This window comes from Saccopteryx bilineata, chromosome 1 (assembly GCF_036850765.1).
Source record: "Saccopteryx bilineata isolate mSacBil1 chromosome 1, mSacBil1_pri_phased_curated, whole genome shotgun sequence".
Taxonomy (NCBI): domain Eukaryota; kingdom Metazoa; phylum Chordata; class Mammalia; order Chiroptera; family Emballonuridae; genus Saccopteryx; species Saccopteryx bilineata.
Window position 1 is genome coordinate 167407957 of NC_089490.1, and position 26215 is coordinate 167434171.

A 26215-nucleotide genomic window follows, 5' to 3' on the forward strand; every position below is an offset into this window, starting at 1 on the left:
TGCAGGAGTCCCGGGTTCGATTCCTGGCCAGGGCACACAGGAGAAGTGCCCATCTGCTTCTCCACCCCTCTCCTGCCTCTCTGTCTCTCTCTTCCCTTCCCACAGCCAAGGCTCCATTGGAGTGAAGTTGGCCAGGGCACTGAGGATGGCTCTGTGACCTCTGCCTCAAGTGCTAGAATGGCTCTGGTTGCAACAGAACGACGCCCCAGATGGGCAGAACATCACCCCCTGGTGGGCATGCTGGGTGGATCCCGGTCAGGCGCATGCAGGAGTCTGACTGCCTCCCTGTTTCCAACTTCAGAAAAATAAAAAAATTAAAAAACCCAAAAAACCATACATGTGTGTTCCTGACCAGGTCGTGGTGCAATGGATAGAGCGTCGGCCTGGGACATGGAGGACCCAGGTTCGAAGCCCTGAGGTCACCAGCTTGAGTGCAGGCTCATCCGGCTTGAGCATGGGGTCATAGACATGACCCCATGGTCTCTGGCTTGAGCCCAAAGGTCAATGGCTTGAAGCCCAAGGTCACTGGCTAGGCTGTAGCCCTCCGGCCCCATTAAGGCACATTTGAAAAAGCAAACAAAAGACCATATATATACACACACACACCAGTGCTCAATTCTTTTCTGTCCACTTAATCCCATGGTGACTGGAAGTCTAAAAGATATTTAAAACAATGTGAAAACCCAATATTCCTCTGTACACACCCCCAATTCTATTCTTTGTGCCATCTTTCCCACTTTTCTCAGTGGTCATCTCATTGTTCTGTACTCAGGCCAAAAAACTTGGACACCCTTTCTTTTTTTATCACTCCACATTCAAGCCTTCATTAGCAAATCTTGTCTTCTCCACTTCAAAATATCCAGAATCCAACCACTTGAACCACTTCCACTAGCTCATCAGATTCAAGCCTCTAGCATAACTTACCTAGATTATTCCAAGAGCCTTCTGAGTGGTCTTCCTGCTGCCACCCCTGACCCATTTGTCTCCCAGCAAAGTAGCCAAAGATCAGGTCACTTTCTGCCTCACTGGCATTCCATTTTATTCAGAATAAAATCCAAATTCCTACAAACCTGACCTCTTTCCTCATCTTGCACCCTTTCCCCTCAGCCAGCAGCTGTCAGACACACCTCCTCCTCAAGATGTCCGCATGCATTTCCTCCTCCTTTCAGAAAACGGTCCCCCCTCACCTCCTTTACTTTTCTGCTCAAATATCACCTTATACCCAAGGCCATCTTTGATCACCTCCTAAAAACACAGCATCGTCCCCAATATTTTTCCTTTGGCGTTTTTATCTGGTTTATGTCTGTAACAATGTGAGGCACATAGGAATCGTCGAGTCCACTGAATCCGTCATATTTATCACCATCTGACATACTATATACATCCATGTCTCTCCCTGCTGGAATGTAAGCTTCAAGAGCAGGGAATAATGCCTAGCACTCGCATGTGGGAGGTGTTCAATAAATAGTGAATGATGAAATAAAACGATTGATAAAAGATTCTTGACTTTTTAGCAAAGTGTTTTCCTCTTTACTAAAAGTTTAACATTAGTAGACTACTCTTTCTTTAAAAAAATCTTTTAATAATTCACATGTTACTACCTTTAGGTGGTTCTCTTAGCACATTTGCAAGGTAAAATTTTAAAATGTAAACCACTGACATGTTTTCCTTTCATGCAAATAGCATATTTCCTCTTTTTTGCAAATCATGGTTTGAAACTAAAAGGAAATGAAATCTCTGTCAACCTGCAAATTGCATGGAGACCCCGTACTAGTGTAGAGCTCTCGCGTGTACACACACCCTGCGCGCAGTCCAGCCCCTGCGGCTCTGTGGCTCCTTGCTGGCAAAGTGCGGACATGGCCGTGATCTGCGGGAAGCATGGGGGCTGCATGTGCCAGGGACACAGGCCTACGTGGCATCAAGCAGTGCAGTGGGAGGGCTGTTACAGATGTAATTAAAGGTCAAACCACACATTGTCATATAGATTTTAATAGATATTCTGATTCACTCATCACAGTAATCACTTTTACTGTAATGATATGCAGCTTTACTACACCAGTATAAATAAAATCAGATAAATACAGCTCTAGGCAACATCACAGATTAACAAACTAAGCATTCTTCATGAACCAAAACTGAAAACAATTATTAAGAAGAGATGCTGACACCCTTGCCCATTCCCATCATACCTTACACTTCTGCCCATTCTCATCATACTTCTCAAAAATGGTACTCAAAATGGTGCTACGCTGATTATATTAGTTAATCTGCCAGTCAGGCTCATATATTTCATGGTCTTCACTATTCATTTTGGTTAAGAAGCAGACACACCTCAACATATTAAAAAGAAAAAATGGAACAGGTAGGAATACCAAAGAAAACCACTGAATGCATAAAAATATGGCACTTTTCCTGTATTTCAGCTGTAAGACACATCAGGGGTAGAAATACACTAAAAAGAAAACTCATATCCACCTCGACTATTCCCCCTGAAACGGCAGTCTCTGAAGCAGGCTGAGCAGTGAAAGGAAGACCTAAAATCAAGAAGGAAACATGGAAAATGAACTCCATGTGAGCTTTAATGCTATCTTCAAAGACACTCGCTTCTCCTTTGAAGGCCTGTAACTGAGGACAAGCAATTAAGGTATTCAATAGCCGATGCTGAGAATTCACACTGGAGCAGTGCCTTGCACAAGGCAAATGCACTTAAGACAAGCTGCAGATAAGAGACTCAGAACTCTCTGGGAGAAATGAAGTCACTCTGGATGCTCAAACAAACCTTGAAGGGGCCATTAAGAAAACCTGAAGCCTGTCAAAGTGGCGAAGTGTCTTGGACAAAATATACATACTAGTTTTAGGCAGATAGTAAAACTAAGCCTATTTCACAAAATGATTAGTTTTGCTCAACTTTCAACTGTCATGCTACTATGGCTTCATGATCTTTAAATCTTCAAGATTTTACAGATCTTATATGATCTTACAGATACATTATCATTAGAAACTAGGAAGTGAAGAATCACTTCCAAAATGGCAACTCATTGCCAGTTTTTCCAGAAAATGTCCACAAAAAATTCAATTTCCAACCAAAAATGCATAATCACAGAATATTTAGGCCAGTCCTTCACGTAACCTGCCTTTGTCAGTAGTTAACTAAGACCATGATTAAGACAGATATTTCCAAAAACAAAAATCCCCAACACACCCCAGTACATACATTTTCAACTCATCCTGTAGAAATGTGCACTGTGCTAGTCCAAACCTCACCGAAGACTTCCGGATGAGACAACCCAGAGAGTTACAGGTTATGCTCAGATTACAATTTAATAGCTACCTTTGCATTTTTATTGTTTTCATTCGATTTCTTTTTAAAGGTAGACACTATTTAGCATGTTATTTAAAACTGCAAAGTGGTTTGTAGTGCTTCATCTTTCCAGCTAATGAGTCAGATGGACAGGTCAGTAGATACAGTCCAGGGGACAGCAGTGAAAGGTCAGGAAAGGGTGTGCGTCCACACCGGGTCACAGAGGGACCACTACAGCTTCTTTTCACCCCTTCTTCCCATCGTAAACTTTGTTCACATCTCTCCATCTTTCTAAGTCTGAATTAGTCTATAAAAATCACATTAAAAAGGTAAAATTATTTAAGTGAGATACTAACTGATCTGTATTTTATAAATTTTAATCCATAAAAATATAAATAAGAATGGTAAATTTTTAAGAAAAGAAATATACATTTAGTGCAAGTTATGAATTACATTTCTTCTCCAGTGTCAGCAGTAAAATATCTTGAGGAAAGAAAGAACTGACTGATCTAATTTCAAGGGGAAAAAAATTCCAGTGTTTAAACATGCAGTTAATACCAGATACAGCTAAACAGTATTTCCTTCTGTTCTCTGCCAAAGCTGCAGCACTGTCCCTTACGCTGAGCAGCACTTGCACACTGTAGTCGTTTCAGAAAGAGAAAATATGTGTAAAACCAGGTTATGTTATCTATACAGTCTGAGAGGAGAAAAAAAAAGAAAGAAAACTTGAGCCTTACAAGTCACATTTCATTGTAGATCCTGAACCACACAGCACATAAGCTGAGAGATTTCATTCATGCTTACTTCAGTATGTCACCTGATTGGTCAGCCTTTGTTGTGGTACATGTGTCTGCTCCAAGCATTTAGTGATGGTACAAACGATATGGTTAGTGGCACAGGAAATAACCCCTCCTTGTGATGAAACCTCGGTAAAATCACAGTACATCTCAATATGAGAAAGGACTGCTTCAAAAGGGTACACCAATTTAAAGAGGCTTTGTTACAGCGAGAGAGAAAGAAAGAAAAGCTCTTCTGGAATGTAGAAAGGTAATGTTTAACTATAACAATCCATGAATTGAACAGAACAGTTCTGATTTAAAAAAGGGCAAGACCTGCAGTCTTACAGATGGCTCAATTCAAAGTAATCCCCCCAGAAACAGGGACCGATGATGCATCTCTGCGACGCTGGAGCAACAGGCGGGCGCCGCGGGCTCGTGTCCTCTCCTTGGGGGCTCAGGCCTGCACGTCCACGGCTCGTCCTCAGCTGAATGCATCCAGCGCAGAGCAACAGGAGCGGCTCACTGCTTTCCTCGGACGGGAAATACCTCCCTCATCTCCTTCTCTCTCCTTTCCCTCCCCAAACAATTCCTCCATTGCACCAGCATCATTTGCAAACCATGTTGCAATAGCCTGGCTTTTATATTTCCTTTTCTTTGTTTTTTTGTTTTGTTTAAAGGAGAAATATATGTAGACGACTCCCTCAGGTCACAGAGTTGTGCTATTCAACAAACGAACTTCCTCTTCTGTCTCCTCTCTCTCCTCATCTACGGGACTCAGTCGAACATTACTGAAGCGGGGTCTTGGTTTGCCGTCTGGGCCATATGACGGAGGATATCTTTTTTTGTTATAATGCCAAGGAGGCGCCTGAAAGGGATAAACAGAAGACCGCCATTAAAATAGAAGGGAAAAGACAAAGAGAAGCTACATTTATAGCTATGTCCTTTTTGTTGACAGGAATAGAGCAAAGCAAGCAGCCTGATTCTGTTTTCTCAGAAAGTGTTTTATTGGTAAAGGTAATCAAATGATCCAGCAACCATCCTTTGATATAAAAAGTAGTATGGTCACTAATAGTACAGTCCTTTCCACTGAGACTCTCAATGAAGTGGAACTATTTGATTAATGTATGCCAACAAAAAAGTAACACAAAACAGCAGGACGTATAAACAAGAAATGATACTGATCCCTTTTGAGAATGAATATTCATTCCCATCACACCAAGAAAGCAGTCAAATATCTGATGACCAAATCCTCTCAATAGTCCACTTCAAAAAAAAAACAATTAACTTTTAAAAAAGAGATTGACCAGTTGTATGCAGAATCTTCATGAAAGCACATATAATTGAGATAAAATGGTCAACACAGAAGTTCAATTGTAAACTTCAGAACCCCAAGAATAAATCTACAAGACAACCCAAGTTTCTAGTACACTCACTCATGTTTTCCTTTTTTGATTTGACCAAAAAAGTTAAGATACAGTGCTTTTATGAAAGTCTTAGTTGTCAATGCTTACATTAAAAGATAGATGAAAAATCAAGAAGCAGTCCTAAAATACTACTATAAGTGAAGCACAAAGCAGAATGAATGAGTAGCTACTTATTATTCTGGTTAGTAATTCTTTTAAAAGGATGCATGAAACACTTGTGAAATATTAGCATACAAGAGGATACAAAATCAGTTGTGTATTAAACAAACTGGGACAAGTTTTATATAGGTACGACAACTGAAGGACAAAATAATTTCAGGCATTAATTGCTAAAGCCAGACAATTTTTAGGTTATAAAGTAAAATAATAATTCAAAATTTATTTTTATTTATGAAACCACTAGGACATAGAGCCTGTTAGAACAAATGCATCTGACCCTGACAGCTGCGTACAGCACTCTAGAAGCATCATACAAGAGGAGCACATACATACTCTAGGTACGAGTCACTAACAAGACAGCACGACACGTATCATTGCTTTGGAAGTGCGAAGGGTGTGCAGGGGACAGCAGAAAAAAACTACTTCTATGATCATATACAGACACTCACAGGTACACATTATGCTCTCGTGAGTATGCCCATAAAATGAAACCCATTAACTGTCAGCAATTCTAACATTGCTAAGCTCGGTTAAAATGATTTATGACCTTAGATTTACCACAAGACTACAAGATCAGGAAACATTTTTTATTAAAAGGGGGTGGGCGGTGGGATAGAGTTGTGGTGTAGACATTTTTAACCAGTCAGGAAGTCCTCTGAGACTGGTATAACTGCTAAGGCAGACAGATATACTGTACTACTTTAAAAATGTCCAATAATATTTACTTAATCAACTACCAAATGCTTTACAGTTCTTAAATTGTAACTAATAATTCTGGTAAGATGCTAACTTTTGCTTACTTCCCATGAATGGAATTTTAAACACATTTAAATTTCTCTTACAGACGTATTTTATGAGATATAAATGTAATGGGCAGCAGGCAGGACTTTTTGTTCAGCAGGTATCTGGGAAAGAGAACTGAACAGTTCACAAGTTTCATGCCTCCTGGCGTCTAAGGAGTCTATGAGGAGATCTGATATATCTGACCACCAAGGGCTCGGCGTGCCGCTTGAGTTGCTCGAGATGCTCTAATATGTTCTTCTTTGTGATGATCCCCAAGACAATCCTGAAACAGATCACGTTATGCTAATAACTGTGAGAAATTAAATTAAAAGAAGTTCCTATCATAACAACAATGAGAGAAAAAATAAACGTAAACCATAGGAATGCTTTAATGAAGTTTAGAAAAATAAAAACAAAAATGATTTGAAATCCCATTGGCATAAATTCTGCTGACCTTCAAAAGTGACATAGTGCTATTTTTAAATATCGGTGGGCTGTCTTCCTTTTTAAATTAAAAATCAAAATGATAAAAGTTCACAATGAAGATGACTACAAAGAAAAGTACAAAAACTATTAATACACAGCTATAAAATTCTGAGATTTAGTTTCATTTTCAGTGTTCCTTCAAGGAAAATATTTTCCTAATTTCTCAAATGTCAGAGTGCAGCAGCTACTCTGTAGATTTAGCGCAGCAATGAAAAGGTAGAAATAAGCCTTTATTACCCACGAGCAGACTTAAGAAATCCCTTGGGCATTACTATTATTTGGAATTAAAATTAAAGGCTATGTATACGGAAATAAATGATGCTGACCAATACAAACATCCCCTAATTTTCAGGACCTGCCGAATGCTACTTCTTAAAATAAGAAGACATATTTAAGATTAGGGGTCAAAACGACTTTCACTTTATGCATTTTTTTCTAAATTATTATTCCTCAAAGTATCATTATTAATAATATCAAGCAAAATAATGGATATAAAATTCTCACGAGGATATTTGAAAATAATTAAATTTTCAACTATTAAAGCAAAATTTTGGTTACTGGTTTTATGATGAAAGTAAATGAATTCATCTACAATGTAATGACAATAGAGGCAGTGATTGTCAGAAAACTTAAAAAGCTTTAAATTCTGGAAGCCCACCCAGAACACCCTTGAGAGTAATTAAACATAGTTCCCTGGTGGTCAGGTTAAGTCAGCTATACTATTAAACCACCTTTGAACATTCTGACTTCTCCAAGAGTGTCACCAGGGGACTTCGCTTAGTCACATGTCAGTAATAAAAGTTACTAGGGTAATGCCTGGGTGTGGAGGTGGGGAAGCAGGGAAAGTGGGAAAGGGAAAGGCATAGCTTCTCTGCTCCTGTTTTCATTAAAAAGAAAGCAGGAACTGATCACTGAGGACAAAGATGAACTTCAGCTGTGAGAGCAGGAGCAGCTCAGACACTGGCCTGCGGCAATACGCACTCGGCCTCCGCACCTGCGCTCTGACGAATGTCTGAGGGCTGATAAACAGTAACAACCGCAACAACACACCAATTCAGTCTAATTCTCATTCTTCCCTATCCAATCACATACAATGATTAATTCTAGTTAATATATTATTAAGCTCAGCCAAATCACAAGGTAGGAAATGAGGGGGGAAAAACTACAATTTTGTAGGCCCAAATAGCAAATTTAGAGATTTACAAAGCAATGTCTATATTTACAAAGTAATAGCCCTAAGAAGGAGGAAATACATGTATTTCCTCTCTTTAGTTCATAGAGAAGAGTGACTTGAAAATAAGGTCAGGTTCAGTGCTGCTTTGTCAATTTTGGTAAGTGTAAGGAAAATCAGTGCAAATGTGACTCACGCAAAACCTAAGTTGCTGCTTCCTTGTGGGCTAACAAACAATGATATAAGAGTTAACAGAGCATGACCCAGTATTTTCCCAAAGTACGTTCCAAGAAACTCCAGTCACCAGGGCTCTGCCCTCTTTCCTCCATCAATAATAGGTTTGATATTCAAGTAAGTTTGGAAAACTGTTTCCTACTACCCCATTTGAGAATCAAATAATATCAACATTTATTAGTTCTGAGAAGTTCCACAGTAAATAAAACTCAGTTGTATTTAATCCAATATTTTCCTGACTTATATGATCACAAAACTCTTTGGATCAATACCGATTAATATCCTGCTAGTTCCATCAAGACTAAAAGATTTTGAGAAGTTCTACTAATTAAAATCAAAACGTGGGACATCTATTGGTAACTGATATCTTTACAGACATACTTCTCTTTCCTGTCTCTGGTCTCTCTTTTTCCTTGCAGCCAAGGTTCCAGATTTGTTATGGCTCTTCCCCAAAATAGCTACTTTCCCCCTCTGTGGACCCAGTATACACTATAAAATGTGAGCAATTGTCCAGAACTTCACAGTCTACACTAAAAACCAGAATTCTTTTCTGGGTTTAAATCATTAACTGTGAGAATAAAACATTCTACTTCCTTAAATAATTCAAAGAAAAAGTCCTAAGAGCCACCACCCCAATGATCTCTTCTCTTTTTATATCTATCAATTTGTTTTCCTTATAAGAGAAAAATAAGGAAAATATAATCAAGGCAATTAAACATGCTCCCTTAGAAAAAAACACCTACCACCATAAACTTTATTAATAGGCAGTATATCAGGTAAGATTTTAATTAACTATCCTTCTTTTTCCACCACTTCATTATTTGTATACTTTCTTCTAAGTATTTTCCTTTCCAATGTCTGTGCTGCCGAAACCTGGGCATTCATCAGTAATGGAAGATACAGTAACTAACCCACAGAGCTGTGGTCAAAGTTAATCTGACTAGAGAATGACAGTGTATTTATTTGGTAGTGCATAAAAGTTTCTTTGGAATAAGTCAGCAAGCATCCAATTGAGCCATTTATAATTAAACGGGCCCAAGAACCAGTAAAGCTTTATGAAAGTTTACTGCATTTTAATACATACTTATTAAGTTTTTAAACAGTGAAGTCTGGTAGCATTATTTTTTAAGTTAAACATTAATTAAACAACAACCAGTATGTGTGATATTTAATAATTCTGATCTCCCTACCCTTAATCAAGACCTTTATCTCTTTAATGATTTATTTCATATTACCTAATTATTTTTACTTGTTAGCACAGTGAAAACACTAAACGTGGATCTAATTCTTTAGCTTCATATTTCTATTCCTAACATTAGTCTAATATGTTGTCCAAGAAAACAACAGCATTTAAGAATCGCAAAAAAGATGCATTCTATCAGTCAATTACAGGAAAGATGTTTTATCCCCTGATCTCTTGACTTGCTATCCACGTGCCTGGACAAGGTATTAACCCTCTGTGAAGTCGGGATACCGCCACCTTCTTTGCAGACTGGCTGCCAAGTGAAATGAGGAACATGAAGAAGGGGCTCAATAAACAGATTTCCTTTCTCTGTTCTCTTCTCCTCTTTTCCCTAGAGTGGGGCCACGTGTTTCATACAAAATGTTCTTTTAAAGAAAACCTGCTGTCATTCTAAGTGTTTAGTATTTCAACCAGCATCACGCTGTGCATGGTTTCCGCATAATCCTTTGTTTCCCCTCTAGCTTTTCTGTTATTAGCCTCTGGTCAAACAATGTTCTTCAGTATTTCGACTAGGAACAGGAATCTAACGGGAAGAATGGGATGGTGAGAGGGCGGGCCAGGCCCAGGGTCTGCAGGAGGGTCTCCCAGGCACACTGTCTACTGCTCTCCGCGGCCCTGTGACATCTGCCAGACCCAACTAGGAACAGGAATCTAACGGGAAGAACGGGATGGTGAGAGGGCGGGCCAGGCCCAGGGCCTGCAGGAGGGTCTCCCAGGCACACTATCCACTGCTCTCCGCGGCCCTGTGACATCCGCCAGACCCAAACTCGGCTAGATTCCTGGCCTCAAGAAACACTGGCAGTTTATGTGTCAAGGGCAAATAATAACCCATTTAGACATTTTAAATACATGAGTATTTGTCTTTAGCGGTTTATGTAAAAGGACTGTGAATTGGAGAGGCAGAAAAGAGGAAACAAAGCTCTTGCTAAAGCAGGTTTTCAGCTAATTTACAAATTTCGTTCAATTACATATTTCCCTCATTGCATGACAATGAAATTAAATAGTGGCTGACAGAGTAAAGAGCAGTATATCTAGGAAGTTATGACTGTACTAGAAATACATTCTACATGGGACACTTAGGAAAGCCAGGTTCTGCAGTGCTCCGTACAGGCCAGGGCCACGCTCGTCTGAGGGGGATACTCAGCACCACGTCCAGGTGGGAGAGGTTTAAGTGCCTCTCTGCCAACTCTCAAGTGGTTCTGACAAATGTCACTACATTCTGCAAAGATCTGGGATTTGACATTTATTTTATTCTTTCTTAAGTGTCAATCTGATTGATCTTGTATTCATAACCACACTAAAAGGCAGAGTTCCCCAGCTAGGAGCTAATTACACTCTCCTATTAAGTGCACATGAATTCCACTAAAAAGGATAAAACATTCTGGTACGTGAGCTGCCATTGTTGAGAAGCGTACCCGTTGTGAGTGACAAGGCACTGCCTGAGCCCCAGCTTGCGGAAGATATCCACCACGATCTCCATGGGCGTGTGGTCCGTCACCGTGAAGGGGCTCATGTCCAGAATGCTGCGCAGCTTCAGGGGCCGCGGGCTCTCCGCGGGCAGTGACGGCGTGTGCTGTGCAAAACAGACGCGAGAGCTGCCCACGATCCCTTCCTGCTTCTTTCTGGCACTTTCTAAAGGGAGAGAGAAGGCCAAAAATTACAATTTGGTAAAATTTGATAGGTTTTAAGGGCAGCATGCCTATTCAGAGATTAAAGCAACAAATAAATGTACCCCACAACATTTGGTTTGGAATCAACTGAAGTCATTTACCAAGTTCTTTAACAGAATCAGAATCCACCACTGACAAATTATCTTCACGAAAACAAAATACTTCTGTTATTTATGTTATGGGGCTGAAGCTGTTTTCTAACTTTGGGGACAAAGGAAGCATGTTTGGATTATGAGATTCTAAAACCTGCACGAATTGCAGGAACCCACAGTCACATAACACCTGCCCGTGCTGTCACTTATCCTGCCCTGGGAGTGCAGACTCAAGAGACGCCATCCTTGGTTTGACTATGTTGAGTACCTCACCATTGCGAATTTGCTAGTTCTTTCTCTTAACATTAAAGTGGAATTGTCTAGGTGAGTCACAAGCACTCACAGGTAGGCTGGAAGTGTAAGTACGCACATAATGGACAAGAGACTGGCTTCGTCGGTCTCCTTGGGAAAGGCTGTGCTCACTGCCCCTCCAGTGCGCTCTGCCTCCCAGGCCTCTGTCCTGCTGCCTGCCCCCTCCCACCTCTGACGGTGCCAGGCAGGAAGCAGCAGAGATGCAGAGTACTGCATAGGAAGAACAGAGACCATGGAAACAAAAAGGAAATTCATGAAATGGAGAAAATACAAAAATAAAATAGCATTATGCTTCAATTTTTAGTTACTGTGTACTCACAACTGTCCTTTAATAAGGTATTTTATATATTATACATGTATATAAAACTAGTGTATAGGCCCTGGCCGGTTGGCTCAGTGGTAGAGCATCGGCCTGGCGTTCAGAAGTCCCGGGTTCGATTCCCGGCCAGGGCACACAGGAGAAGCGCCCATCTGCTTCTCCACCCCCACCCCCCTCCTTCCTCTCTGTCTCTCTCTTCCCCTCCCGCAGCCAAGGCTCCATTGGAGCAAAGATGGCCCGGGCGCTGGGGATGGCTCCTTGGCCTCTGCCCCAGGCGCTAGAGTGGCTCTGGTTGCGACAGAGTGATGCCCCAGAGGGGCAGAGCATCGCCCTGTGGTGGGTGTGCCCGGTGGATCCCGGTCGGGCACATGCGGGAGTCTGTCTCTCCCTGTTTCCAGCTTCAGAAAAATACAAAAAAAAAAAAAAAAAAAAAAACTAGTGTACAGGTCTACTTTTCCCATCTAAAAAACTTAAACTTTCCAAAAATATATATGGGTAAATATTTAAGGCGTGTTCAAAAAGTCACCATGTGACTAATATTTCTGGTGTTACTTCTGATGTGACTTGATCTCGCATATCTAAAGTACCTCTATTCCCTTAAATGAACACTATTTGCTAACCCAACATCCTATTTCACAAGACAGTAACAAAACTAAAAAAATATATCCACTCAATCAGTGTAAATCTGAGTAATTCTTAACTTTACCATTTTCTTCTTTCTTTTAAAAACCTGGCCTTCTTTCTTTAATTTCAATGTACATTCCAAAATTCTGATCTTTCCATTTCTTTACCTAGCTACCATTAAAAACTAAAGAATGTTTATCTAAACAATAAAATTCTTCTCTGGCTGGGGGTCTGGCCACAGTAATGACTTAGAAGCTATAACACTTGAACAGAGCTACATCTGACAACCACTACTGTATTACTTAAAGCAAAACTTGAAATGATGGGATTGCCAGTCTTTGAAAACATCTTGCAAAGATGTAAGCCTTTTCCTAAACTGAACAGGATATTCATTCTATGTAGCCTCCTTCCTTCTCCTCCTTCAACTTTTTTTACTTTAACAGCTCTTTTAAACTGAGTTTCTTGTTTGATTTGAAGGGAAAAAAATATCCCATCTACACCGTCTAGTTTTCCCTTTTCAAAAGGCACAAGAAATGAAATATTTTACAATACTTTTGCAAGAGCCACAGAGTTAAGTTGGAAGCAAGAAGACGGGCTCCCAGGAGTGACCTCTGGAGACGGGCCCAACACTGGACCTTTCAGCTCAGGGTTCTCTACTGAGAACTGCAGTGTCAGCACAATGCCTGATGAAAAGGTTCTGTCGCCTTTGGGAGTGATGGGAGAGGAATCAGACCAAGTAGGAGAGGATTAAGATTAAGATTACAGTACTATTGGATAAGAGGAAAAATTAATTTGGAAGAAATGCAATAGCTTCCTCCTCAGAAAAAGTGTAATTTTCTCTAAGAAATAACACAGTGTGGCTAATGCCTTTAAACAGTATTTTCAAGAATGTCAGCCCAAAATGTAGAAGCACTTACATACTTTTTCAACCTGACATTTAACCAAAAACAAAATCTCAATGATTTTTTTCACTTCAAACAAGATATTACAATATTGTAAACCTAAAAAGGGAAAAACCTTGTGAGTCTGATATGAAACAGACCAATGAAGATGTGATTTTCAATAACTTGCATTTAAACAAGCCAACTTTACTACATACAATAATCTATTTAGTTGGAGGCCCTGGTGCTTGCTAAGGCCTTAGATTACATGTTAATTAAAAATAATTATCAACTTAACAAGGCTTATCTGAATGCAAAAAAAGAATCTAACTTCAAACTGATAACAAGTCAAGTCAAAAGATAAAGTTATACATAGTGGGAAAACAATCCACAGAAGTATAAATTCCATTCCTAAAGAACACAGACCTCCCTCACAAACCAACCAATTAAATCTTATTGCTTTGCTTTCTTCCAGAAATCTCTTGCACATCCATATCTATCTACCTAAATATTCAGATACCAATTCATATAAATATGTGGGAGGGTATATTTTTAAAAAAAGATACCTATTGCAATTGTCAGGTCTCTTCTGAGGGCAAATCCCACTAATCTCTGAGATTCTTTTGACATTATGACAGGAAAGCCATTGTAGCTGGTTTCATTAATCATGTTTTCTATGTCATCCACTGTCATATTATCCTGTGTCAGGACAGCTAAGGGAGGATCGTTCCTTCGAGGTCTCATGACATCAGCAGCCAGGGTGGTATGAGTGAATTCTTCTTTTGCATCCAAGAAAGGGTATCCATTTAACCGAATGTGCGCTTCATAAATGCCTTCCCTACCAAAGGCATCTCCAACCCATTTACTGGTCATTACTGCAGCCATAAGGGGGACAATATATTCCAAGCCTCCAGTAAGCTCAAAAACAATAACCACCAGGGAGACGGTCATTCTTGTCACACCACCTGAAAAAAATAAGCATCACTGGTCAGAAAGGACAGGATCCTCTTCAATACATGCTAATAGAATTTCTGCACTAAACAGTTGAACACAAATTGTAAACAATTTAGTAAAAAGGATTATCACCAAAAACTATTAGGACAATTATCACAATTTTAAAAAGATCTAGAAGAACAATTAGCTTTGTTTATAACAGAGAAGACCTAAAATAACATTTCAAACCTTGTTTTCCTCATATAATAAAATCACAGCTGTTTAGCCAAAACAATTTTGCCATTTTGATTCACTGCTATAACAAAGATATAATTTTACCTTTATAAAAGATTATTAACTCTTATGGTTATTTGATGAAGCATATCACAGCTATCTTGTTTCCTACCAACTCACAAATTAAATTCACATGTAGGTAGAATAGTAATTTAATATATTTCTCTCCTCTAAATCTTTTCCAAAAGACTAAAATTTGTTGATGCCTTGTGATTTACGGTAGCAGTATAATATTCTCTCCCTCAGAAAACTCTACTCATTTATCCAAACCATCATTGTAAACTGTCTTCTCTATGCTGATGCCTCCCCCACATCGCTGCTCCCATTGCTCCCTTTGTCCCATGTCCCTCTGTATACATGCCATATCTTCTCATGCTGGTCTGCTTTTCCTGTAAAAACACAGTGTAAAAACAGTCATCGAAAACACCACACACACACTTAAAACTAAACTCTTCTTTTTCCCAAAGAGCTCCCCATTCCAACTTCCCTGACTCCCAATAGTGGGCACCACATTCTTCCTGACGAACTCGGTAATCATTCTTGGTTCATCCCTTTACTCTATCCCAACATCCAGACTCTCATCTAGTCCAATCTGCAAATTATCTATGGGCACCTTTCTCAAAAGTCTCACTGTTCCCAACCAGTCCAGACACTCAAGACTTTGTTCCTTAATTTTGATACTATTTTATATCAACTCCTTAATTCCAGGCCTGTTACCTTCAATCCACTAAACCATGTTCCTAGGATAATTAATCTTTCCTAAGTAATACTTCCACCATGATGCTTCTCTGCTCAAAAACCTACCAGGGCTCGCCCTGGCTGGTTGGCTCAATGGTAGTGCATTGGCCTGGCATGCGGGAATCTCGGGTTCGATTCCCGGCCAGGACACACAGGAGAAGTGCCCATCTGCTTCTCCACCCCTCCCCCTCTCCTTCCTCTCTGTCTCTCTCTTCCCCTCCTACAGCCAAGGTTCCATTGGAGCAAAGTTGGATGGCTGAGGATGGCTCTGTGGCCTCTGCCTCAGGCGCTAGAATGGCTCTGGTTGCAACAGAGCAACGCACCCAGATGGGCAGAGCATCGCCCCCTGGTAGGCATGCTGGGTGGATCCCGGTCGGGTGCATGTGGGAGTCTCTCTGACTGCCTCCCCATTTCCAACTTCAGAAAAATACAAAAAAATACAAAAAAAAAAAAAACCTACCAGGGCTCGCCAATTCATACTATATTAAGCTTAAACTCTTCCTTGCTTTTTAACCTAAAAACAGGAGAAAAACACCTACTATATATTACTTTTCTACACTATAGCAGACATGTGCTAGTTAATTTAAAAAAGTTTTTTAAAAAATATTTTTTAACCAAGCAATTATTTTGCCAGGCACTATGCTACAGCTTTATATCATTTTATCTCGTGTAATTTTCAGAACTATAGGAGATACATAATTATTATTTCCACTTTAAAGATTTTTTTTAAAAAGTAAAGGAACTTTCCCAAAGTCATCAAATTACATGTGGCAAAGCCACTACTGCCACAGATCTGATCAATTCCAAATAAAATTCATCTCGACATAAATCCTGGCCTTCTCATAACCTGGATTCTTCTCACTAATCCAACATGGTTCACAAAAGTGTCCAAAATGCACTCTATACTACAATACTGTCAGTTTCTTCAGAGCTCATGAATACTAAATTTGTTGCTATTCTAATTTCTTTGTCTCACATTATTATATTCTTCAGTGAGGTCCTCTCCTTTAAATTCTATTAATCTTTTAAAATAAAGCTCATGTTCTACCTCCCTGAAGTACTTCAGCTCTTCTTTCCTCTGGGGTCCTACATCTTTCAGACTCTTTCAGCACTGTACAGAATCATCATCTGCTGCTCACTATTGTCTTCTCAGTGTTGGTTCTGTCTCCTCACTGGATTGTAGCTGAGGTTGGTCCATGCTCTATACTTCTTTTACTACCACTCACTGCACCTAGCACACATGCTGAACAGAAAGTGGATACTTAATAAAAATGTGCTCCTTCAGCAAAACTGACTCTGTGTTCCACTTTCATTTGATATTACACTCTGAAGATCAATAATTACTTTATACAATTTTAATGTATTGGTAAAAGAGTCAATAAACAAATCATTATTAAATATTATTACCAAAGTTTAGCTGACATTTTAAATATAAAATAATGATTTTTTATGCCCAATGGGGCAATAAATAAATAAACTCATAAATATTTAATGCAAATATTTTGGCTTTTCTTTAAAACCTTTCTTATTTTGCTATAAAGACACTTGAGACATAGGACTGGTAAAGAAATCTACTGAGGCTAAAAATAAAGCGCTGCAGAGCCCCAAGTAAAGCTACTCTGCAGTTCTGCTAACAGGCTAATCTTAGGAACCGTGCTGTAGCTGCTACAGGTTAGTCAAGATCCTTAACAGTGAAAACCCAAGTCTCTTCCTGGACCAGATTCAAGTTAAGCCTATGTTGTACTGAGATGTTTTCTGTCATAAAGCATTACCTGATATTAAAATAATGCTATTACTAAATTTTTGCATTAACAAATTTTCAGAGACAAGTAAAATTAAACCAAAACCTGTATAAATACCATATATAATAATAGTACTGTTTCATCTCTGTTAAAACCTTCTCTTCCCCTGTCCTGTCCCCTTCCCCTTGAATTAAGCATGAGCAAACTCTTCACTCATTCTCTTCTCTCTCAGACTCACAAGCCTCCAGGCACAGACAGACACGGTGACATTACCTAAGCATGCGGCAGCACCAACCATGGCATAAAGGCCTGGAGTGATGCAGTCGGCCCCGACCTCGCACCACTCCTTAAAGATAAACCAGTCGTGGTGGTAGTACGCCAGCTGCTCCACGGCAATCCCCACAATCCGGCCCGCAATCGCTCCAATGGCCATGCTGGGGATGAACAAGCCCGACGGAACCTGTAACAAAACAGAGTGCTGCTGAACGAGGAAGAAAGCCTCCACTTATGTGCTTGAGACCTACATGCTGCGGATTCTTAACACTTTTGATTCTTTTCACAATTACACAGCAAAATTCTAGTATAAACTAAAACTTTTAGCAAAATCTCATTATGTATATCTGAACAATTCCATAAATTCAGCTATGAAGTCTAACGAATCACATTCTCTAGACCAAAGAAAAAATAACCCAAGCGTGAGTTCTTTAGTTTAGGGATTCCAGTCCCTAACCAAATTTCCATTAGTCCGTGGTAAAATGTGGGAAAAAAGAACAGTATGAAACTTCCTAACTCTCAATCCAGTCCAAAGTACTGCGCCCTTTCCTCCAAGGTCATGCCCTTCCCATATATTAGCTGTTTATCAAATAACAGCAATATTAGGTGCTATTATCCCTCGTAAGTTGTACAATGAAAATCAAATGTTAGCAGGTCTCCAAACATTTTTTAGTGACTTTATATATGCACATGAGCACGTGTGTGTATGTGTATGCAATAAATATTTTTCCCCTTTTAATTAATTCATATATATGAATCTAATAAGGAGAATAGAAAACACCTTAAGCAAGACCACTGAACACTATTAAAAGACTAACAGCTCTAACCTGTGCTGGACAGGAAACAAGCTAGCACAAAGTAATGGCATGTTGAAGGGTGTATCAGGGTCACAAATGGATATCCAAATAGAAGGAACCAAAATATATTTTACACTCTCCTGCCAGTCAGCATCCTTAGGCAGGAGCAGAGGAGCACGTGGGGCTTACACAAGGCCTGCCCACTGCCTCTGGTTTCCTGTAGCTCCACTGAGGCGAGAAAGTTGGGAGTTACAGAAAATCAGCTTACTGTAGAAACAGGAGCGTTTACATCACCTTTAATTTGATTCATTAAGAAAAAAATAAAAGTTCAAGGTTTTTCTATTATTTAACTCTTATAGTTAATTAATTATATCTAATTAATATAATGTAGACCAGGCGTCCCCAAATTGCGGCCCCCTGAGGCCATTTATCCAGCCCCCACTGCACTTCTGGAAGGGGCACCTCTTTCATTGGTGGTCAGTGAGAGGACCACTGTATTTGGCAGCCCTCCAATGGTCTGAGGGACAGTGAACTGGCCCCCTGTGTAAAAAGTTTGGAGACCCCTGATTGTAGACTAAACACAGAGAACAGAAAATAATAGCCCATATTTCAAAAACAGCACTTGGAGCGCATTAAAATAAAGGTGTCATTCCACATAACATGCAGCAGTGAAGTCACACTGTGATTAAAGAACACTGTTATATGAACCACAGGTACAATAACTCAAAGAACAAGGCTTAGCTGACATCTGATTCTCCAAATACATCACTGACAGTCAGATAACAGAATCATATTTCCTGACAAATCACTAGTTAACAAATGTTATTTTCACTTCTGTAAATTCAAAAGAAGCAATGTCCCAGGACATAAGGCCTTAGGTCCTTGATGGAAAAAGGCATGGTGGTCACGGGCCTAGTAATTTAGCTCCTGAGGCTGCAGTGTCCTGTCACGGCAACACCTAGAGGGAGACGGTAAGGCAGAAATAATGGCTTCCAAAAGATATGGCTATCCTAATTCTTGTAAATTAGGTTACGTGGCAAGCAGGAATTAAGGTGACAGACAGAATTAAGGTTGTTAATCAGCTGACCTTCAAACAGAAGATTATCCTGGATTATCTGGTTGGGCCCAAAGTAATAATAAAGGTGTTTCATTTTTTTAAATTTTTTGAGAGTTAAAAATTTTTATTTAGAAAGTTAAATTTAATGGGGTAATATTGATCAATAAGAGTATATAAATTTCACATAAACATTTTTATAGCACTTGAACTGTTGATTGTTTTGTGTGCACATCACCCACAGACAAATCATTTCCTGTCACCGCCTATTTGTCCCTCTTTATTCTCCTCCCCCACCAAGGAGCCAAAAACACACAATGGAAAAAAGAAAGAAAGTCTCTTCAACAAATGGTGCTGGGAAAGTTAGAAAGCCAAATGCAAAAGAATGAAACGACTACACCTTGTCCCCTGCACAAAAAAAATTCAAAATGGATCAAAAACCTAAATATAAGATCTGAAACCATAAATTACATAAAAGAAAACATAGGTACTAAACTTATGGACCTTGGCCATAGAGAACATTTTTATGAATTTGACCCCAAGGCAAGTGAAATGAAGGCAAAGATAAATAAATGGGACTACATCAGACTAAGAAGCTTTTGCACAGCAAAAGAAACTAACAACAAAACGAAAAGGCAGCCAACCAAATGGAAGATGATATTCACAAACAACAGTTCCAATGATGGGCTAATATCCAAAATATACAAAGAACTCACAAAGCTCAGCAAGAAACAAGCGAATAAAGGTGTTTTCAATGTGAAGGAAGGATTTATTATAGAAGAGTGACTTTCAGAATAAGATACAAGAAACACTTGACCATCCATTGCTGGCTTTGAGATGGAAGGAAGCCAAGAGCCAAAGCATGTGGGCAACCTCTGTAAGGCTAGAAAAAGAGAAAAAAATGCCTGTGACCATCCTGATGTTGGCCTACTGAGGCCCACTGGAATTTCTGGTCTCCAAACTGTTATAAATTTAAGCCACTAAGTTTGTGCTAATTTATTACAGCAGCAATAGGAAACTAATAAATGGTTTAGAAATACAATCATGAATTCTCTCACACACCTCTCACTAAATGGTAGAGTATATGTTCCTCCCCCTGAACCTAGGTGGGCCTTTGTGGCTGCCTAGACAAACAGAACTCAACAGAAGGCATATTGCATGACTTCTTTGGCTAGGTCAGAAATGATCCTTTTGGAACCCTGAGCTACCATGTAAGAAATCTAACTACCTTGGGCCACCATGCCAGGAGCCCAGATTTTCCAGCTCCAGTTGTCTGATCTTCTCAGCCCAGGAACTAGACAAATGAATGTCTATGAGATGAGCAGCCCTAGCCAGGTCTGCTGATAACTTATGAGACACCAAAAAATGCCCAGTTGAGTCTTTCCCAAATTCCTGACCAATATCAAAAGCAAAATATGTTCTCTTAAGCTGCTAGATTTTGGGGGTAATTTGTTATAAATTAACAGATGGCATTGCTTAACAATATATCCTAACGAGCTCTTTTTTTATTTCTTAAAAGCAAGCCCCTTTTCAGGTCACAGTTATGAAACCACCACATTTACATAAAAATTTCACCTCTCATTCCACATACAAGTTTTAATCATGCCGAGATGACATAATCATCACCCCACCCCACATTGGTACTTACCTTGATACCAAAAGTGAATACTGTCATTATGATTTTAAATATAAGTGCTAAGCACAACTGCCAGATAGCTGAATATACTCCGAGGCCTGCTGGACGATCAGGAATATCATCAACAATTTTACTGGCATTCATGTCATTTCTGTAGTCACAAAGAGAAGAGGATTCCAGGGGCCCACAGTCTGTAAACAGCTCTTTAATCAGTTCACTGGTGTTGAGCCTAGTATATGGATTAGGGAAGGCTATCACAGCTGTAATGGCTGCAACAATAATGACTTCAAGAACAGGATACTTTCCAAATTTGGTGGATTTGCGCCGACGACACCAAGCAATATTTGCCCTAATGAAAAAGGCTCCCCAAAGCCCTCCAAATACCCCAAGGAGAATAAAAGGAAACAGTTCAAAAAGGTACCATGGTGTATGGTACTCCACATAAAAAAGGACCAAGCGGCTGTTACCAAATGGGTTAATGGATCTCAAAACAAAGGCAGCAACTAAAGCAGCAAAAAATGATCTCCATAAAGTTTTAAGAGGAAAATAATAGCTAACCTAAAAAAAGAAAGAAAAAGAAAAATTAAGTATACTTTTATAAAACATAGTAAATATCATAGCTCTAAATTTTGTAGCAGCTAGAATTTACATAGAATGGATTTTACTGTGGTAAAAAATTGATGTTTAATTAACTTGGATATCACCTCATAATACATTATTCACAATATCAACTAGTCATAAATTTCTAATAATTATTTAAATACCTAGCCTTGTTTTATTTTCAAAATGAATTTCACCTCCAAACATAGTAGTTAACACTAAATGCACTGCCACCAACTCATATTAGCTCACAGAGAAGTATTTGATTTACCTTTTCTATATTAAAAAGAAAAAAAGAGAAAAGAACACAAACTGGAAGACAAAAAAAAAATTTTTAAACATTTCTCATTGTATTTTTGTGTAAATGTGCAAAAAGTGTAAAGCATCAAAGAGAAAATAAAAACAAAATAGTCCAGGCCCTGGCCGGTTGGCTCAGTGGTAGAGCATCGGCCTGGCGTGCAGGAGTCTTGGGTTCGATTCCCGGCCAGGGCACACAGGAGAAGCGCCCATCTGCTTCTCCACCCCTTCCCCTCTCCTTCCTCTCTGTCTCTCTCTTCCCCTCCTGCAGCCGAGGCTCCATTGAAGCAAAGTTTGCCCAGGCGCTGAGGATGGCTCTGTGGCCTCTGCCTCAGGTGCTAGAATGGCTCTGGTTGCAGTGGAGCGACGCCCCAGATGGGCAGAGCATGGCCCCCTGGTGGGCATGCCAGGTGGATCCCGGTCGGGCGCATGTGGGAGTCTGACTGCCTCCCTGTTTCCAGCTTCGAAAAAATACAAAAAAACCCCAAAATAGTCCACTAAAGCGACTAAAATTATGTCCTTAAACATCAACGACTACAACAGAAATAATCACACAAGATAAACTTACAAAGATAATTTAGAAATTGATTAAAATGTTAAAATAAAAAGGCTGTATTTCAGCCAATAGGAATAAATTATTTTAAGTATGTCCTATTAAGTCAAATTTATATTTACTTACTTTAATAAAGCAAGAGATCTAAATTTTAAATAACTAATGTTTATACATACAAAATATTTTAAAAGACTTTTCTCAAGCTAAAGAACATAATATACTCCTCTTTATGTATGAGTGAAAAATATCTGTGAAATTAAATTTGACAATGTAAAAACCAAGTCTACATCTATAACATTAGATATAAAACTGCAAAGTGTGCCCAGATATACTATTTGTAATGGTAACTACATATAATTTTAATTGCTGTATTTTTTTACCTACCTCTTCCAAGCTAAAAAGAACTCCTCCTATCGGTGCACCAAAAGCTACAGAAACGCCTGCAGCGGAGGCAGCTGACAGCACCTAAAAACAGGGATGGGGCTTATTGCATGCTTTTATAATTCAAGTCTCTGCCAATAAAAATTCTTCAAAATGATCCTTCTGATTTCTGATTTTAACTCACATATCTCCTTCCTCCTCAAGCTAAGGCAAATATTTCCTCTAAAAAGATTTTTTTTCTCTCCTGCTTTAACTAAAAGGTCATTCATATATTCAATATTAAAAAAAAAAAAAAAAAAAAAAAACTTGTGCAAGATATACTAATGTAAATGAGATGTGAAAAAGAGGCAATAAATACAGCCAACTTTCAAGATGTTTGTTTGTGAAGACCAATGGAGAAATCCAGGACTCGTTTGAGGGGAGAGCTGCTTATTCACTTTTAAATAGGGTATGATTTCTTCAGATTTTCAGAGCTAACTGCACCGTCATTAATAATTACTCTATTCCAAATCCTAGTAAAATATCCAGGAACTGAAAACCTCTTGAGTTTCCCTGTATCTTCACTACCCCAAGTCCTCTGAAAGCACTGCCACCACCAATATGGAGAGCCTCATTCTGAAGGCACAAACAGTGGCCACCCCTCTGACACAGGCGTACCAGCCAGAACCCAAATAAGAGAACAAACTCCCTTGTGGACCTTCTCTCCAATTTCCTGGTCGGTCACTTGGACACCGCCCAGTTCCTACCAGTGTGACGCCAACTACACATACAAATGCACTGGGCATTATTTTGTAATTATTTTTCTAAGGGTCTTTATTTTTTTTTCACTACTTCAGTAAATATTTGAGGCTACCAAAGCATTTCCTCAAGTGGTCAATTTTTATGTTTCTGAAAAAGAAATTAGAAATCACCAAAATAAAGTTGTAGATAATTAAAGATGTAAACAACAAAGGCTGCTGTTTGATAAATTAAAAATAAATACAGTATTTGTTGGCCCTGGCTGGTTGGCTCAGCAGTAGAGCATCGGCACGGCATGTGAAGTCCTGGGTTCAATTCCCGACCAGGGCACACAGGAGAAACGCCCATCTGCTTCTCCACCCCTCCCCCTCTCCTTCCTCTCTGTCTCTCTCTTCCCCTCCCGCAGCCAAGGCTCCATTGGAGCAAGTTGGCACTGGCCACTAGGTTGGCTTCATGGCCTCCGCCTCAGGCGCTAAAATGGCTCAGATTGCAGAGGAGCAACGCCCCAGAGAGGCCGAGCATCGCTCCTGGTGGGCATGCCCGGTGGATCCCAGTTGGGCGCATGCGGCAGTCTGTCTGTTGCCTCCTCGCCCCCACTTCTCACTTCAGAAAAATACAAAAATAAATAATTTTAAAAAATAAATATTTGTTTTTGTTTTAGCACGCATGTGACAGAGAGAAAGGGACAGGCAGGAAGGGAGAGAGATGAGAAGCATCAACTCATAGTTGCGGGACCTTAGTATTTCATTAATTGCTTTCTCATATGTGCCTTGACTGGGGGTTCTATGAACCAATGATGTCTGTCCAAAGCCAGAGACCTCAGGCTTCAAACCTCTGTGCTCAAGCCAGCGACCATGGGGTCATGTCTATGATCCCATGCTCAAGCCAGTGACCCCTTGCTCAAGCTGGTGAGCCTGTGCTCAGGCCGGTGACCTTGGGTTTGAAACCTAGGTCCTCAGCGTACCAGCCCAATGCTCTATCCACTACACTACACCAGGTCAGACAACAAATATTTGTTTTAATTAAATTGTATCTGGCTTTAAGAATGCAGACTTTCCTTATATGGGGGAGGACTGAGAGAAAATTTAACTTACTTTATGTTTTCTTTCCCCCACTAATGGAACTGTAAACAACATATTTATCTGACTTCTCCAATTCTATATTTATTAAAATATAATTTTACAATCATGCTAACATCCATGTCCCTATAACTCATACAGGTTTTAATTTCTCTAGTAGGTATCTAAGAATCTTTTAATTTAAAAATGTCAAGGAAAATGAACAAAATATAAGGCATTAATGATTTACTAACAAGTAAACTCTAGACCAGTGGTAGTCAACCTGGTCCCTACCACCCACTAGTGAGCGTTCCAGCTTTCATGGTGGGTGGTAGCAGAGCAACCAAAGTATAAATAAAAAGATAGATTTAACTATAGTAAGTTGTTTTATAAAGATTTATTCTGCCAAACTTAGCGAAAATCTAACATAAAGTACTTGGTAAGTAATTATTATTATATGCTTTAACTTGCTATAACTCTGCTTTATAAATTTTATAAAGTTACTTCCCTACTTTATAAATCACCATTACTGTGGAACCAGTGGGTGGTTAGAAAATTTTACTACTAACAGAGATACAAAAGTGGGAGGTAGGTATAAAAAGGTTGGCTACCCCTGCTCTAGACATTTTTATAAAAGCTGACAGAATAAAATTAATATCACAAACATTACTAACCATCAATGTATTACATTAAAATTTAGGTGAATTTAATTTCTATAATATTTTCTAATAAATTATACTTTCACTTATAATGAATAAAAATTAAAATCTTACCCCCAAATATCAAGGCACAATAGCAAGTAAAGAAACTGAACTATATTGCCTGATCAGGCAATGGCGCCATGGATAGAGCGTCGGCCAGCTTGAGCACAGGGTCGCTGGCTTGAGCATGGGATCATAAACATGACTCCATGGTCACTGGCTTGAGCTCAAAGGTCAGCTTGAAGCCCAAAGTTGCTGGCTTGAGCAAGGGGTCACTCGCTCTACTATAGCCCCTCCTACCCCAGTCAAGGCACATATGAAAAAGCAATCAATGAACAATTAGGGAGCTGCAACAAAGGATTGATGCTTCTCATATCTCTCCCTTCCTGTCTGCCTGTCCCTATCTGTCCCTCTCTCTGTCTCTGGCTCTTTCAAACACACACATACACACCAAAGGAAAAAAGAAAAAAGAAAGAGACTGAACAACTGGGAGAAAAATGCTACAGTTCCACTTAGCCACTAACTTGCCATGCTATAGTCCGGTTTAGGTTTTGTTTTGAATACACACAAACACATGCCCACACAATCATAGTAGGAGTAGAATAGTAAGAGTACAGACTTCAGAGTGGGAGAAAAGTAAATTTTAATCCACACTCTCTGACACTGTGCTATGTAATCTTGGGCAAGTCAACCAAGATTTAATTTAGTTTCTATATATAAGGTCTACCGGAAAGTTCTGTCCGTTTCTATCACAACAAGTTTCAACACATAAGCACATGTTTATTTGGCACATGTGTGCCTCTCTATTTTTATCACTTAATGTATACATACTGACGTAGCAAATTAACTAAAACAAAGTTAATTCATGTTAGTCTTATGTGTGAAGCGATAGTGTACCCATGGCTACTGATAAAGTTCATTTACGACACTGTAATTTTTACG

At 39.4% G+C, this 26215-nt stretch overlaps 1 protein-coding gene across 7 annotated transcripts in view; it reads right to left on the reverse strand.

Annotated features, from left to right (window-relative positions):
• Positions 1–1971: 1971 nt before the first annotated feature.
• The window catches only part of CLCN3 (chloride voltage-gated channel 3), a 104198-nt gene continuing 79954 nt past the window's right edge, over positions 1972–26215 (reverse strand). For 3 of the 7 annotated variants that reach the window (XM_066279254.1, XM_066279262.1, XM_066279283.1), the window contains 7 exons: positions 22780–22860; positions 20958–21503; positions 17459–17645; positions 14045–14443; positions 10996–11212; positions 6651–6729; positions 1972–4945 (listed from right to left, as the gene is read on the reverse strand). In XM_066279254.1, coding sequence (XP_066135351.1) covers positions 4787–4945; positions 6651–6729; positions 10996–11212; positions 14045–14443; positions 17459–17645; positions 20958–21503; positions 22780–22860 — 1668 coding nt within the window. In that variant the 3' untranslated portion in view covers positions 1972–4786. The remainder of the gene's footprint in view (positions 4946–6650; positions 6730–10995; positions 11213–14044; positions 14444–17458; positions 17646–20957; positions 21504–22779; positions 22861–26215) is intronic. The other 4 variants (XM_066279272.1, XM_066279294.1, XM_066279302.1 and 1 more) reach the window with 2 other exon arrangements.